Consider the following 12,649-nt stretch of genomic DNA (forward strand, 5'->3'; position numbering starts at 1 on the left):
CTTACTGTATTCTAGATGTGTGCTGTGTGATTAGGTCTGATGATTACCCAGTCACTCGGCTCTTACCTCCATCCTCACTAGAGCTTGCAATAATCTGACTGGGATATGGTTCAACTGTGTAACACCCGAGAAACCCTGCCTTGGGTTTTTATGCTGCTTTTTCATTCCTTTGCCACTTATCTCACATTCTCTTGCTCTTGATACATTCACTTTTCCTGCTGTACTATGAATATTTTCAGAATTATGCTCAAGAGTCATAACCGCTTTGCACTGGTTACTGATCAAATGAGTACAGAAGTCCTCATGTTTGCTGATCTAAATGATCTCAGGTCTCTCTTTTTCCTTGGGATATGATTAAAAAAATTCCTTTCCATCACTGGTGTGTTTTTTCCTTACTATCAGGATGCCAAATGGACTTCCTACAACATTGCCTCATGTGCCTTTGTAATTAATTCTTTTCCCCCTTCTGTAAGCTCGTAAGATTGCAGGATGTGTCTTTTTGCTACCTAACAATATCTGAGGGGTATGAGGTGATAGGGAAAGTTTTAGTGACTAGATTTCTGCTAATGGCAAATATAATGTGTAAGTATTACTTAGCTTGGTTGCCATTTTACCCGTGTATTTCTCTTGATTTTAATTTATCACCACATAATTATCATTATAGTCATAATCACAAAGATTTCTTGCATAACCCTGCACATCCCCCCCCAGCCTGTGATGGTCCACATGGTGCTGGAACGCCTCTTCTTCTGAGAGTGATCCCTGCAACTGCTGGGCTTCACCCTGCAGACGCAGACTCCCCGCACCACATACTGGCTGACTTTCAAAGTGATGCAGTAAATGAAATTCCCAAAGGTCAACACTGGAGATCTGAGGTCAGAAGTGGTGCCAATGCAGTGATGTGGTTGAAAAGTGAAGAACTCTTTTTTCTTAAAAAAAAAAAAAAAAAGATTTGTGAAAAACAAATCATTTAGGCCATAGCGAGATTCATATACACTGAAGTTTCTGCCCCCCGAACTTCCCAAGGTCAGGTTGGATGGGGCTTTGAGCAACCTGATATAGCAAAAGATGTCCCCACCCATGGCAGTGGCATTGGATGAGATGAAGACCTTTGAAGGTTCCTTCTGACCCAAACCATTCTGTGATGCTGTTGTTCTCTGCTGTCCGAGTGGTCTCTTGCCATGATCACATTTAATAAGGTTTCTGTCTGACCTGTCCTAAATTGTACCTGTGTTACTACGTGCTTGGAGTTCCCAGATCTCTGACAGCAGTAAGGAGCTAACAGCAGCTCATTTACTGAGCAGCACCCTTCCCGGCATCTTATGGACCAGGCAGAAGTCATATGTGTATACAATGAGAACCCATCTTCTTGTCAGCATACAAGCAGACTAAATTAAGAAAGTAGAGGCCACCTAATTCAAGTCATTCCTGGTTTCCGAGTGATGGATTTTTCTACAAGCCACATGTAGAAAAAAAAGTGCTGCACAAGTGCAAAAATCTGATTTTTTTTTTTTTTTTTTTTTTGTTAACTAAATTTCTTCTGATTAGAACATTTCAAGAGACTTGGGTTAAAACACATTGTGAAAGACGTCAATCAAAACCTGAGCACCAGGGCCTGCTGGTCCTGGGGACCTGCCCAGGAAAGGCTGTCCCAAGCCATCCCCTCGCTGCAGGGCTTCGCCGGGCACAGGGCCCCGCTCTCAGCCACGCACCGTGGTGCAAATGCCAGGGAGGCAAGGCTGTGCAGGAGGAAACTCGGCGTCAGCAGCCTATTTTCATCCATGTGCAACGAAACCCCCACGGCCAAGGCCGTCCCTAATGGCCGCTGCATACAAACAATGTCCCGATTGTGCCTCGCCGCCTGGACTCCCCTAGAAACGCAGTCACTGCGTCGGTATTAATTAAAAACAAAGCCTGCTTGCAATGCCCAGTTTGTGAACCTGTTCCGGCAGCCACACTGAAGCAATCTTTGTGGGGACCTGGGTTGCTCTAAGCTAAAGAAAAGGGGCCACCGGTTCGGCTTTCCTTGACGAAACCTGGTGTCTGAAGGTTTGGTACCACACCACAACCTGCCTGCACAAACCTACCCGTCGCTGCCATTCTGCTGACACCGGCAAAGGCCACGCCAGTCTTTTGCAAGCCCATTTGTTTGCCGTGGGAGAGCTTCAGCTTTATTATCGCTGCGATGACAGACTCCAGGGCCGCTGCTATGGTTTTATTTGAATTGCAGAGATCTTAAAGCGCCCCAGTCCCGGCCCCTAATCCCACCATGTCTGGGGCTGTACAAATACAGAAAACCCAGGTGAGTCTTGTTCTTCCTAAACCTTCTGCCGAGCTCCCAGGGAGCGCTGCTGGTTAAACAAAGTAGGTCAGCGCTCCAGACACACAGACATACGCGCACATCAGACAGGAGAGATGCAAACTGGAATATTAAGCCACCAAGTGGCTGTTAAAAACTGTGCACATGGGCAATTAAAATATTAGCGTCCTCTCATGTAAGCAAAGCAGACAGAAGTGGCAATTAGTTTCAGTTACAACTTTGGAGTCCTGGAGGAGCATCCTCAGAGGCATTTTCTTTTTGGCTACCTGATGCTTGCATCCATCGATTTGACAACCCACGTGGGGGGTACGAACGTGACTGCACAGGCATCTGCCTCCACACACGCAGGAGTACTACGCACAGCACCACGTGCATGCTGTCAGACTGCGTTTGCTTGTGGAAGAGCCGAGGTTGCTTCCCCACCTCTTGCTGTTGGCCCGTGACATGGAAATGCAGCAAGTGCAAGCGCTGCCCTATCCAGTCACTCCTCTTCAGCACTGAACTAGACTATTGTAAGGAAAGTCGCCGAGTGCTTGCTGCCGCCCACTGCAAACCTCCCTTGACACTTAAATGCTGTGCTGATGATTAATAAAAATAACTCTGTATGGGTGAGTCGTGGAGACAGTTTCTTTCATTCATTCATTCAGGTTGTGACTGCAACCAAAATAAAGGTGCCCCCCAAATCCCCATTCCCAGGCGCTATCCAGCCCCCTTGCACAGGGAAGTGCCATCGAACACCAGGGAAATAAACATCAGTAGTTCACCAAGTTCACTTTAATCTGGTTAGTGTTTGCCAAGCTGATTACTGCAAAACCAGTTAAAACTCCAATCGCAGCTCTAAAGACACTGAGCTGTTGTGCACCAAGGAGAGCTGGTGGGGGCCGAGTTCAGGATTTTAAATGGAATAAAATAAAATTTAAAAAAAAAAAAAAAAAAGAAGACGAGAAAAAGGTTACCAAAATGTTTAGCCTTTGTTTTATTGAGTTACAACAAATGAGCAACAAGTTAGAAAAGTTGGATTTATTCAAACTCTCTAGCATCCTATTTGTGCAGCGTACTGAAAGGTGGGTAAATTTTCCAAACCCAGCTCATCAGAGGAACGCACCGGACGGCTCTTGCACCCGCTCACCTACATACCCATGCTCCTGCTCTCCTCCTCACACGTGCATGTACAGACACTCTCATACAAATCCAAATTAGCAGTATTTGAAAAAAAGTGCACTCGAGAACCTAGGATTGATCTAAAAATTTAGTGGCAAGGGTTAATCAGAAATTTCTGTTCTGCGCTACAACATCTAAAGCTGGAGGGCAGACTGTTGGTTATGGTGTCCATCGTTGTACCAGCCGAAAAAACACAAAGAAGTTCAGATGACGAAGCATCTTAATTTCCTCGCTCCAACCCCTCTGGGGGTTGTACTGCATGCTTAAACAAAAAGTGCTAAAAAAGAAACCCAAAAAAGGCATTCTAGCCAAATCTTCAGAGACCCACAGCTGGGGCTGGCTTGTAAAAAGTGAAGTACAGGAGCTGGAGAAGACTTGCCTTGTAAGAGCATGGAAAAGCAAAGATTTAAATACTTCAATCAGTAGCAGGTGGCCATAAAATAAAACAAAAAGTCAAAACAACAAGAAAAAAACCAAACCCCAACCACTCCAGAACGACCCTCCCCAACCCCATAATGTGTTTAAGTGGGCTGAAATGTAAACCGGGGTGGGGATCTGGGCTCAGATGTTGATCCGCACCAACAAGACTCCACAAGATTGCAAATCTGTCTTAAAATGCTTCAGAAAAAAAATCTCCTCTCCCTCCCCCACAAAAGACACTTCCCTCCCCCGAACCAACCCCCAAATTTTGCAATGGCATTATATGCAAGAATAACTTGCACCTATTAAAAAGTTAACAAAATTTCCACATTGTACAAATCTGTTCCAGTAGAGGAAGAGGCTGGGCAGGAAAGTGGGTAGGAGAGAAGCTAAGGAGAAACCTATGTACAAGGACCCTTTTCTCTTTCTTTCTTTCTTTTTCAATGCAGTAGTAGGACTTTGGCACTATAAACGATCCCATGATGATGCTCCACGAGAGTATTTCTCGCTGTGCCTCTGCAAGCGCGGTTTGAGACTTGAAGTCGCAACACGCTATCTCACCCCAGGCAGGAAAATAGTTTTCTTCTATTTTCAGACAGCATTTCCCCTTCAATGTCAGGACAGTGCAGCTGAGGAGTACCCCTGCAAAAATTATAAAAGCAGAATATTATTTTTGAAGGCACTATGAACAACTATTTGAGCTGTCAACTAACACAGCATCCAGTCTACATCCCTGCACATGCAGTAGCACTGTATTTTGTATTAACCATACCCTGAAGCCTATCCCTATCACAGCCTGATGCTGCGGTAGGGTGCCAGATTTTTGCTGTATATAACACCCAGCTAATAATCCCGTATAGATTTCTAACAGGGACATACAGCCCAGCCTTGACTCTGCTGATCCCTCACTGCTGTACACCTCAGGCAGATCCTCATGCTGGCTCAAAGATGATGTGCACATGTTGGGGGCAGCTACTTTGCGACCACAGGCCAGATGGTGCTGAAAGCAAGACGACTTCAGGTCTTTCTTCCCCAGTAAATCCTCCCATTAAATACTTTTTTTGCATGATTTTAGAAAATAATTACACAAACTGCAAGACAATGGAAAAAACTGCACGTGCCTGTGCTCTGCAGAGCAGCTCCCTGGCTCTGCTACAAGTGCTGCACCTACATAAAGGCTGCGCCATGCACCAGTGATTAAAAACAACCCCCCAAAAATCAACCTTCAAATACTCACCCACCTATACATATCCCCAGTTCCCAGCACAGAGCAAGGGCTCTATGACAGGGATTATGTTCGGCATGTTTTTCCCCATTGAGGCATAAAGGTGCAAGAAGTGCAAGCACCCACTCAGGCTGGAGCTGCACGCAGCAGCACGAGGTGGCTTCCCTGCACCATCCTCCTCACGCATCCTGCAGCAGTGAGGTTTACCGAAACCTGAGTTAACCTGTTTTTTCACACCTTTCATGAATGTTGCTACCAGACCTGTCATTTCCCGCAAAAGCAGTGAGCTCTGTCTGGCATCTGCAACGCAGAAAGCAATATGGTCAAGCCCAGTAAAAGGACACAGGCTTGCACCAACACCAAAGGCAAAAGTCCTCCCCATCCTTGTGAGCTTTCCTCAAACAGCCCCGGGCTCCTCCTAACTCATTGGAAAGTTTTAATTGCTGCGTTGGGTTTTGCTCCCCCCTCTGAAGTCCTTCACTGCATTACTGCTTGGGTCTCTGACACACCTCAGTGGTTTCAGGAAAAACAGCAAGTCCTTTTTACTTCAGCCTCACTCCCTGAAATGCTTTAGGGTGACGTGAATTTTGCAAAAACCACTGGTCAATCCCACGCTGACTTCAGGATGGTGCCTTGGAGCTCAACACCAGTAACAGGCACTATAGCTAGCTTTATGGATGAAACCCTAAACCACAACAAAAATAAGAACTTGGACAGAAACACAGGGAAACCCCAGTGGTGTTCACTTTTACCAGTTTCAGACACCGAGGAATGCACTGGGCCACCAGCAAGTGAGTGATCTCAGCTCCCACAGCAATGCAAAAGGGGTTGGAGATACCAAGGGGACCCCAGACCACCTCTGATGCCCAGTACAATGCATGCAGCAGAAGCAAAGGGTGACTTCCTTCAGACTTTTTTTTTTCCTCTGGTGTGCAACTCCCAGACAGGGTTTTCCTTTGGCACATCTCCACAGAGCAGTGGTCACAGCCATCACGAACCAGCACACGCATCTTCTGGGGTGTCCACCTACCTCACTCCCCCTGTGCACCATAGACTTGGTGCCTACATTTTGCAGGGTTTGGGCTTAAAATGGAGGTCATGAGGTAACTCTAAAAAAGAAAGTTTACAGTGGAGACTGTGGTGGTGAAAAAAAGTAAGCTTCTGAGAAAAAAACAAAAGCTCTGGGCTGAGGAAATACTGATCTTGGGAAAACCCCACGGCGAGACAACGCTGTGAAGAGAGCCAGCGGTAGCTGCCAACGACTTTGGCATGCTCTGGTCCCGCTCTCATGTCTGAGCTGCAATTTGCTGATTTAATTTAGAACCAGTTTCTGTTTGTCAGGCTTGTGGGGACAACAGATCTAATTTTGACCCGTGCCGTTCGAAGGTAGGAATATCTCTATTGATGGAAAGTGAGCTAAAGCACTTTCTTGATAGAGCAGTTGAGCCTCGTTACAAGAGGGATCCGAGTCTTCATTACGCAGCATCTAGAGCATTTTCAGTGATGGCTTTAGTGCACCCTACAGCAGCCGCTCAACATCTTGAAGGTCACAGTACCCTATGGGGACCGATCTCCCAGCCTCACCATTTAGGAAACCTGACCCACTCTGTGAAATAAATCCAATTTGGCCAAAATCTTCAGATATGGACTTAGTAACAGAGCCTTTTCTTAGTCCAGGGATAATATTTCAGAGCCTGGTGTGAATCCTGCTCTTGCCAAGGCTGGGTGCTTGTGAAACTCCCACTAGCTGCAGCAGCAGACTCTGCTGAACACATATCAGTTTTGAAAAACTCAATTTTCTAAGACATAAGGTCTGTCTAGGCTGTAACACAAATACTCCCTAATAGCTTCAGAAACTCCTAAAACTACACACCAGAGCAGAGTGACCGAGATGGTCTGGAAGAGCTCAGGTTTTACAGAAGTCGCACACAAATTCAGCCAACAACAGGAGTACAGAGATCGATCACTGAAAAACATTCACTTTAAAGTACGTACATCAAGCTGAGAAAACAGCAATGCCATGAATATCAAAGGAGCATGTTTCTGCCTGATGTAGGGTTCAACAGTGAAAGTTTCACATAATGACTGTGGCTGTGTGAGAGTCAAGAGAAGTCCCTTGTCAGCTCTTCAGTCCACCTCTTACCTGCAGCTAGGTCAGTCACACAACCCCTCTAAGGTACTGAGGGGTATAACGTTAGGAAAAATCAGACTTTTATATGACAACAGGCAGAAACAATCTCTCCATCAGGTCTTACAGTCTTTGCTTTTGAGTCATACCCTGGATGTCACCTAAGAAAATGCCTTGTTAATTTAACACCAAAGTTTTAACTAAAAGTTATGTAAGACAGGCTTCACAAAGATAAGAGTGAAAGCTTATCCTGAAGGAAAAAGGAGCCAGTAGCTGGGATTTTTCCACAGGTCCCATCAGTGTGGGGTATAAAGCTTCCAGCTGTTGTGTCACAACGTCTGTGACAATGCCTCCATGCGGGTACCAGAGAGCAGGCGCTTGTGTTTCTGGGCTGAGACTTGCAGGGAGAATAAAGGAAAATGAAAGAGAAAAAGACTTTGGGCTTTTGTCAAGTCCCCAGGCCAGCATGCTGAGAAATGGGCAAAGAACAGAGGACAAAATGGTCCTCTGATCTTACTGCATCGTCTTCACAGCGGAAGCCCTGCTCCAGTGCATCTCTTCTCAGTAGGTGTATTTTACAACCAGCCACTGGAAAGCTCCTCATCAAAAGGACAACCCAGCAAAAGTTTAGCTGAGATCAAAGTTCTTATTAAAATTCCTCTCTGTTAACACTTGAGCACCTTCACAGCCCTGGAGCTTTATGGTCTGTGCCACAGCACAAAGGCAGGAGGTTCATCCCGAAGTACCCTATGCTGCTCGCAAGCACAAAAATGCAGGCACCAAACTTATGCTGCTGGAAGAGGGTTGTTGCAGAGCTTAGTTTCATGGCACAAGAGGTTTGTAAGAAATAGTGCTTTCAGGCAACCCCCCTCTCCTGCCCTCCTCCCCATTCCCTCCTAGCCCCTGGCCTGCTCCCTCTCCTCAGTATGAATGTTTATAGCTGGAAGGGGGAAATGGTCTGGAATAACAACCCTGGAAAAAACAAAAAAATCCCACAATGCATTTATTCATTGCACATTTGATTTTAAAAGGCAAATCAGATCCTGTCTCTCCTTTCTTATGTGGCTGCACAACAGTGGCACCCCAGTGTGCCTCCAGCTGATGTTCCCATATCCTTCCTCCTTTAATCTCTGCCTTTGCCACACAGGTAACACAACCTGCTCCTCACATCCCTAATTACCAACTTCGGCAAGCATAACACAGGACACTGCCTTGCATTGCAGTCTGGAGCTTTAAGATACTTTGTGATACAGATGCTGTGATAAAATTTCTCAAAATTAGCCAAGACAATTCATAGTCCAAAATAAAACCACTGCAGGGCTTCCCTTTTCAATGCAGAGAAAACATCCAGGAGACTTTTGGACAAGCACTGCGCAAGGAGGAAGTGGAGGGCTCTAGGCTACCCAGCAGGGCTTGCTAAGAAAAAATGCACCTCTGCAACAGATATTAGTTCAATTCAAGTACTGCGAGTTGCAATAGTAGAAGTCTTCAGTGCAAGTGTGGAGGGACTTCTATCAGTCCTGTCTTTTGTATTTCCTTTTTTTTCTTTGACTTTTTAAAATTATTTTTTTTAAAGAAATGCTCAAGTATATTATACTTACTAGACACCAGAAAACTACTAACTCCTTCTAAAATAGATGTTCCCTCACTGTGGTTGTTAATGCAGGGTGCTGAGCTTTCTATGGAGTAAGTTCTAGCTTAAGGAGACTCCAGTTTGGGAGAGACAGCCTCTGTTATACTGAACACAAAATGTTACAGGCTCCAGTGAACTCAATTGAACATGCAAGTCAAGAAATGCTGACAGTGCTTGCTCCAGATTTATACCTGTGCAACTGTGATCAGAAACAGGCTTCAGGTCTCCAAATAACACATCCTTTCAGATTGTGAAAGATCGTATAAAACCCCCTTAAAGAAAGGCCCTGCAGCTTGCTTTTAAATTCAAGATCCTGTGAAGAAGATCTGCTAAAACACCCACACAGCTTAGTCTGGGGCATTTCTTAAGCCTCTAGAGTGAGCAAGCAGAACAAAGCAAGGTTGGAGACAGTTCTCACCTGCAAGAGGAAGACAGCACATTTGCATGAGCCACTTCAGTCCCCACAACTTTTTTTTTTTTTTTTTTTTTTTTTTTTAACTTGCTCTTGCATAAAGAAGCATCTCTGTCCTGGGCCCTTCCCCCAGTGACCTTTTATTCTGAGCAGGGCAGGATGCTGCAAAGGAAGGACCCAAGGTGCAAAACCAGGCACAGCCTCTATTCACAGGAGATCAATGATCTGTTAGCAAGGGGGCTATTAGCAACTAGTGTTACTTACTATTTCTTTGCATGGCTCAGCTGCTATGTTTTACATCAGGCGCTGCAGAGGTTACATAGGTCATTTAAAGGCAGAAAGTTCAAGGTTTAATCACTTATGACCAAAAAAAAAAGAATGAAGATAAAATATCTCCCTTATCCAGGACTTGACTCACAAGGAGACAAGAAACAAGGCAAACAGCACTAACCCCTCCCCTACCATGCAGTTGCTTTAATTTACAAGCAGGATGGGTCTCTCTTTTGTTCAGGCATCCAGCAGGCACAAGGATCCGGCAGGCATGGGCTCCAGGGATTTATACTGAAGAGGGGCTACAGGATGCTGGAAGCACACCAGACAGAGGCAGGCTCAGAGAAACAGGGCACCATCAGCATTACCTGTCTATACGTGGGAATTGTCTCCAGATATACTTTCAGAGTCAAAGTCCGCCAGCTCTGCCTGGCCTTCGGGTGCTGTTTGGCTCCAGCTGTCCGTACAGTCCGATGCAGCGTCATCCTCACCCACTGTCACCTCCACCCAGTTGACCTCTGCCGGCTCCTCGTTCTCCTCGCTGCCGTGGCTGTTGCACTCCAACCTGTCTGCACCCTCCGCCTGATTCCCCAACAAAGAGTCTTTAAGTGGTTCGCAGTCTCTTTTTGCTCTCACCACTAGTTTCCCCGCATTCTCTTCGTTCAGTTTTTTATGCTCCTGGTAATGCTGCCGAGACACCTCATTACCATTCTTTGGACTCTCGATGTGTTTTGATCCCTTTTTCTGGCTTTGCTCGTTATGACCATCAACAACATACTGCTGCTGGTACTGGTCAATCCATTTAAGTGACCCTGATCTTAGTGAAGACCGGTTTTCCTTGAACCAGCGAACTATTTCAGTTCTTGTGAGCCCAGTCTGAGATGCTAACTGGTCATACTCTTGGGGTGATGGCCACTGGGTCCTTGCAAATGTGCTTTTCAGTAGATGAATCTGCTCTTGGGTTTTCTTAAACGTGGTGGAGGACCCAGATAAAGCACCAGGGAGCTGAGAGCTACTCAGCAGTTCTGCCTGGCTTATTGCACCATTGGGAGTTCCTTGTTCTTTAATTTTTCTGTATGATCCCATTGAGTCCAAGACAGCTTTCTCCATGCTGTCCCTTATCTTTCTGCGCTCAGAGAACCATGAATCTATCTCCCTCCTACTCAGTTTAGTCTCCACTCGAAGCCTGTCCAATTCTCCTTGGGTAGGAAAAGAGCATCTTAGGAAACTCTCCTCAAGGGCCCTAAGCTGCTCTTGGGTTTTCTCTTTGAATCTCTGGAGAGTAAAATCTGTGTATGGGTGAAACGAACGTCCATGTCGACCAGCTGAAGGTGCTATTTGATCTTTCCCTAAAGCATCACCAGGGATGTGCACAATGCCCCTTTGACTTCTGTACCTGTGGTCACTGAACCACTTCTTGATCTCGCTCCTGGAGAGACCTGTCGCCTCTATCAGCCGGTAGACTTCTGCATCATCGGGAAACTGGCTTGCCATGAAACTGGCCTTCAGCTCTGCTATCTGCTCCTTTGTTTTTTTTCGCTCACTGGCTGGTGTCAATGGTACAGCATTCAACTTGGCAGGAATCTCAGGCACCTGAACTACGTGAGGACGCTTGGCCTCTGGGGCACTTGATAAGGTCTGTATCGTCCTCTTTTGCCCCTGGTTCGGGGCAACAGCAAGCGTAATTGGTGAACAGGAAACAGTTGAACCATTTGACACGGGAGTCAAAACCAGACCAGTCTGGCCCAGTATCTGACAAGGCAAAGCTGTCTGGATGATGGGCTGGGGCATTTTTGCAGTTGTCAAAGGAGCTGGCAGGACGGTGATGGTTTGGGGAACTGCCTGGATAGTACCATTGAACATCTTCTTTCTTGCCTCCTCCACTTCTTCAGGAGACCAACTTATACCATGCTTCAAACGTTGAGTAGCAAACCAGATTCGGATTTGTTCTTCTGGATGTTTTGATGCTGCCGTCAACCACGACAACTCTGCTTGTGTTGGGTAAGGAAATTTATTAAAGGAGTTGATCATGGTTGCATTAGTATCCAGTGCAGAGTTGTATTTGGTACTGTTCAGAGGTACCGGGACCTTGGGGACAAGGTTAATATTTGGTGGCAGCTGTACAGAGGGCATAACATGGGCTAACACATCATGGAGAAGGTCTCCATTTATACAAGCAATAGCTTCAGTGGCTTCAGTTATGATGCGGGGGAGAGCACCATCCACATGGTTTTCCGTAACTCCCTCTTCTGGCTTTTTGGGACCCTTCTTGTTTTCCCCTTTAGGCTTTCCCACTTTCATCATTGGTGTTTTACTTGCGCTAATTCCCCCATGAAGGGAATCATCACACTCTGCATTTTCTAGCCCACCACTTGTGACAGTGGCATCATGAGCAGTGGTCTCAATGGACTGCTCTAAAACAGTCTGATTATTGCGTTTAATTAATTTTAGTTTAAAGTTAGTCTCTCCCGGGTGGTATTTTGTGTTGTGGTCAGATAAGGAATCGTATTTTTTGGTTGTGAAGTTGCATTCAGCACAGACGTAGAGGGGGTTGAGAATGACATTTGGATGCTGAGTGTCAACATGCTCTGTAAATTCATTTAAGTTTTGTGTTGAGTAAGGGCAGTATTTACACTCATAACCACCCTGGGGTTTCTTAGACTGATTTTCAGCTGGGGGCTTTGCCTCAACCACTTCGCAGTCTTTGACTGAGCTTTCTGAAGGCCAGTTTTTTTTAGAGTCCTGCTGTGGTACGCCAGCCCCCTTCTCTTTAGGAGCCTCTACACCCTCAGCACCATCCTGCTCCATGACTTCAGAAGTTCGCACCATACAAGGAGTTGTTGACTTTCTTTTGCTCGCCATGGCAGCTGCTGGCAGTGGGCTGTTGTCCCAAATGATGACTTTTTTTGACAGGGTGAGCAATCAACTCAATAGATCTTGCAAACAACTCCAACCTTCCTTGATTATTTTACTCTGTTTTGTTTAATGAAGAACTTCCACCCCAGCTGTGACCATCAGCTCCGCCAGTAGACCTGTCAGCTGCATGACACCTGTGAAACAAAGCACACATCATTAGGCAC

The 12,649-nt window shown here is 45.9% G+C and overlaps 1 protein-coding gene across 5 annotated transcripts in view; it reads right to left on the reverse strand.

Annotated features, from left to right (window-relative positions):
• Positions 1-3,272: 3,272 nt before the first annotated feature.
• ZHX2 (zinc fingers and homeoboxes 2) overlaps positions 3,273-12,649 on the reverse strand; it is a 78,026-nt gene continuing 68,649 nt past the window's right edge. For all 5 annotated transcript variants that reach the window (XM_030012291.2, XM_030012294.2, XM_030012290.2 and 2 more), the window contains 2 exons: positions 9,938-12,619; positions 3,273-4,543 (listed from right to left, as the gene is read on the reverse strand). In XM_030012291.2, the coding sequence (XP_029868151.1) occupies positions 9,942-12,431 (2,490 nt within the window). In that variant the 5' untranslated portion in view covers positions 12,432-12,619 and the 3' untranslated portion in view covers positions 3,273-4,543; positions 9,938-9,941. The remainder of the gene's footprint in view (positions 4,544-9,937; positions 12,620-12,649) is intronic.

The sequence above is a fragment of the Aquila chrysaetos genome, chromosome 4 (genome assembly GCF_900496995.4).
Source record: "Aquila chrysaetos chrysaetos chromosome 4, bAquChr1.4, whole genome shotgun sequence".
Taxonomy (NCBI): domain Eukaryota; kingdom Metazoa; phylum Chordata; class Aves; order Accipitriformes; family Accipitridae; genus Aquila; species Aquila chrysaetos.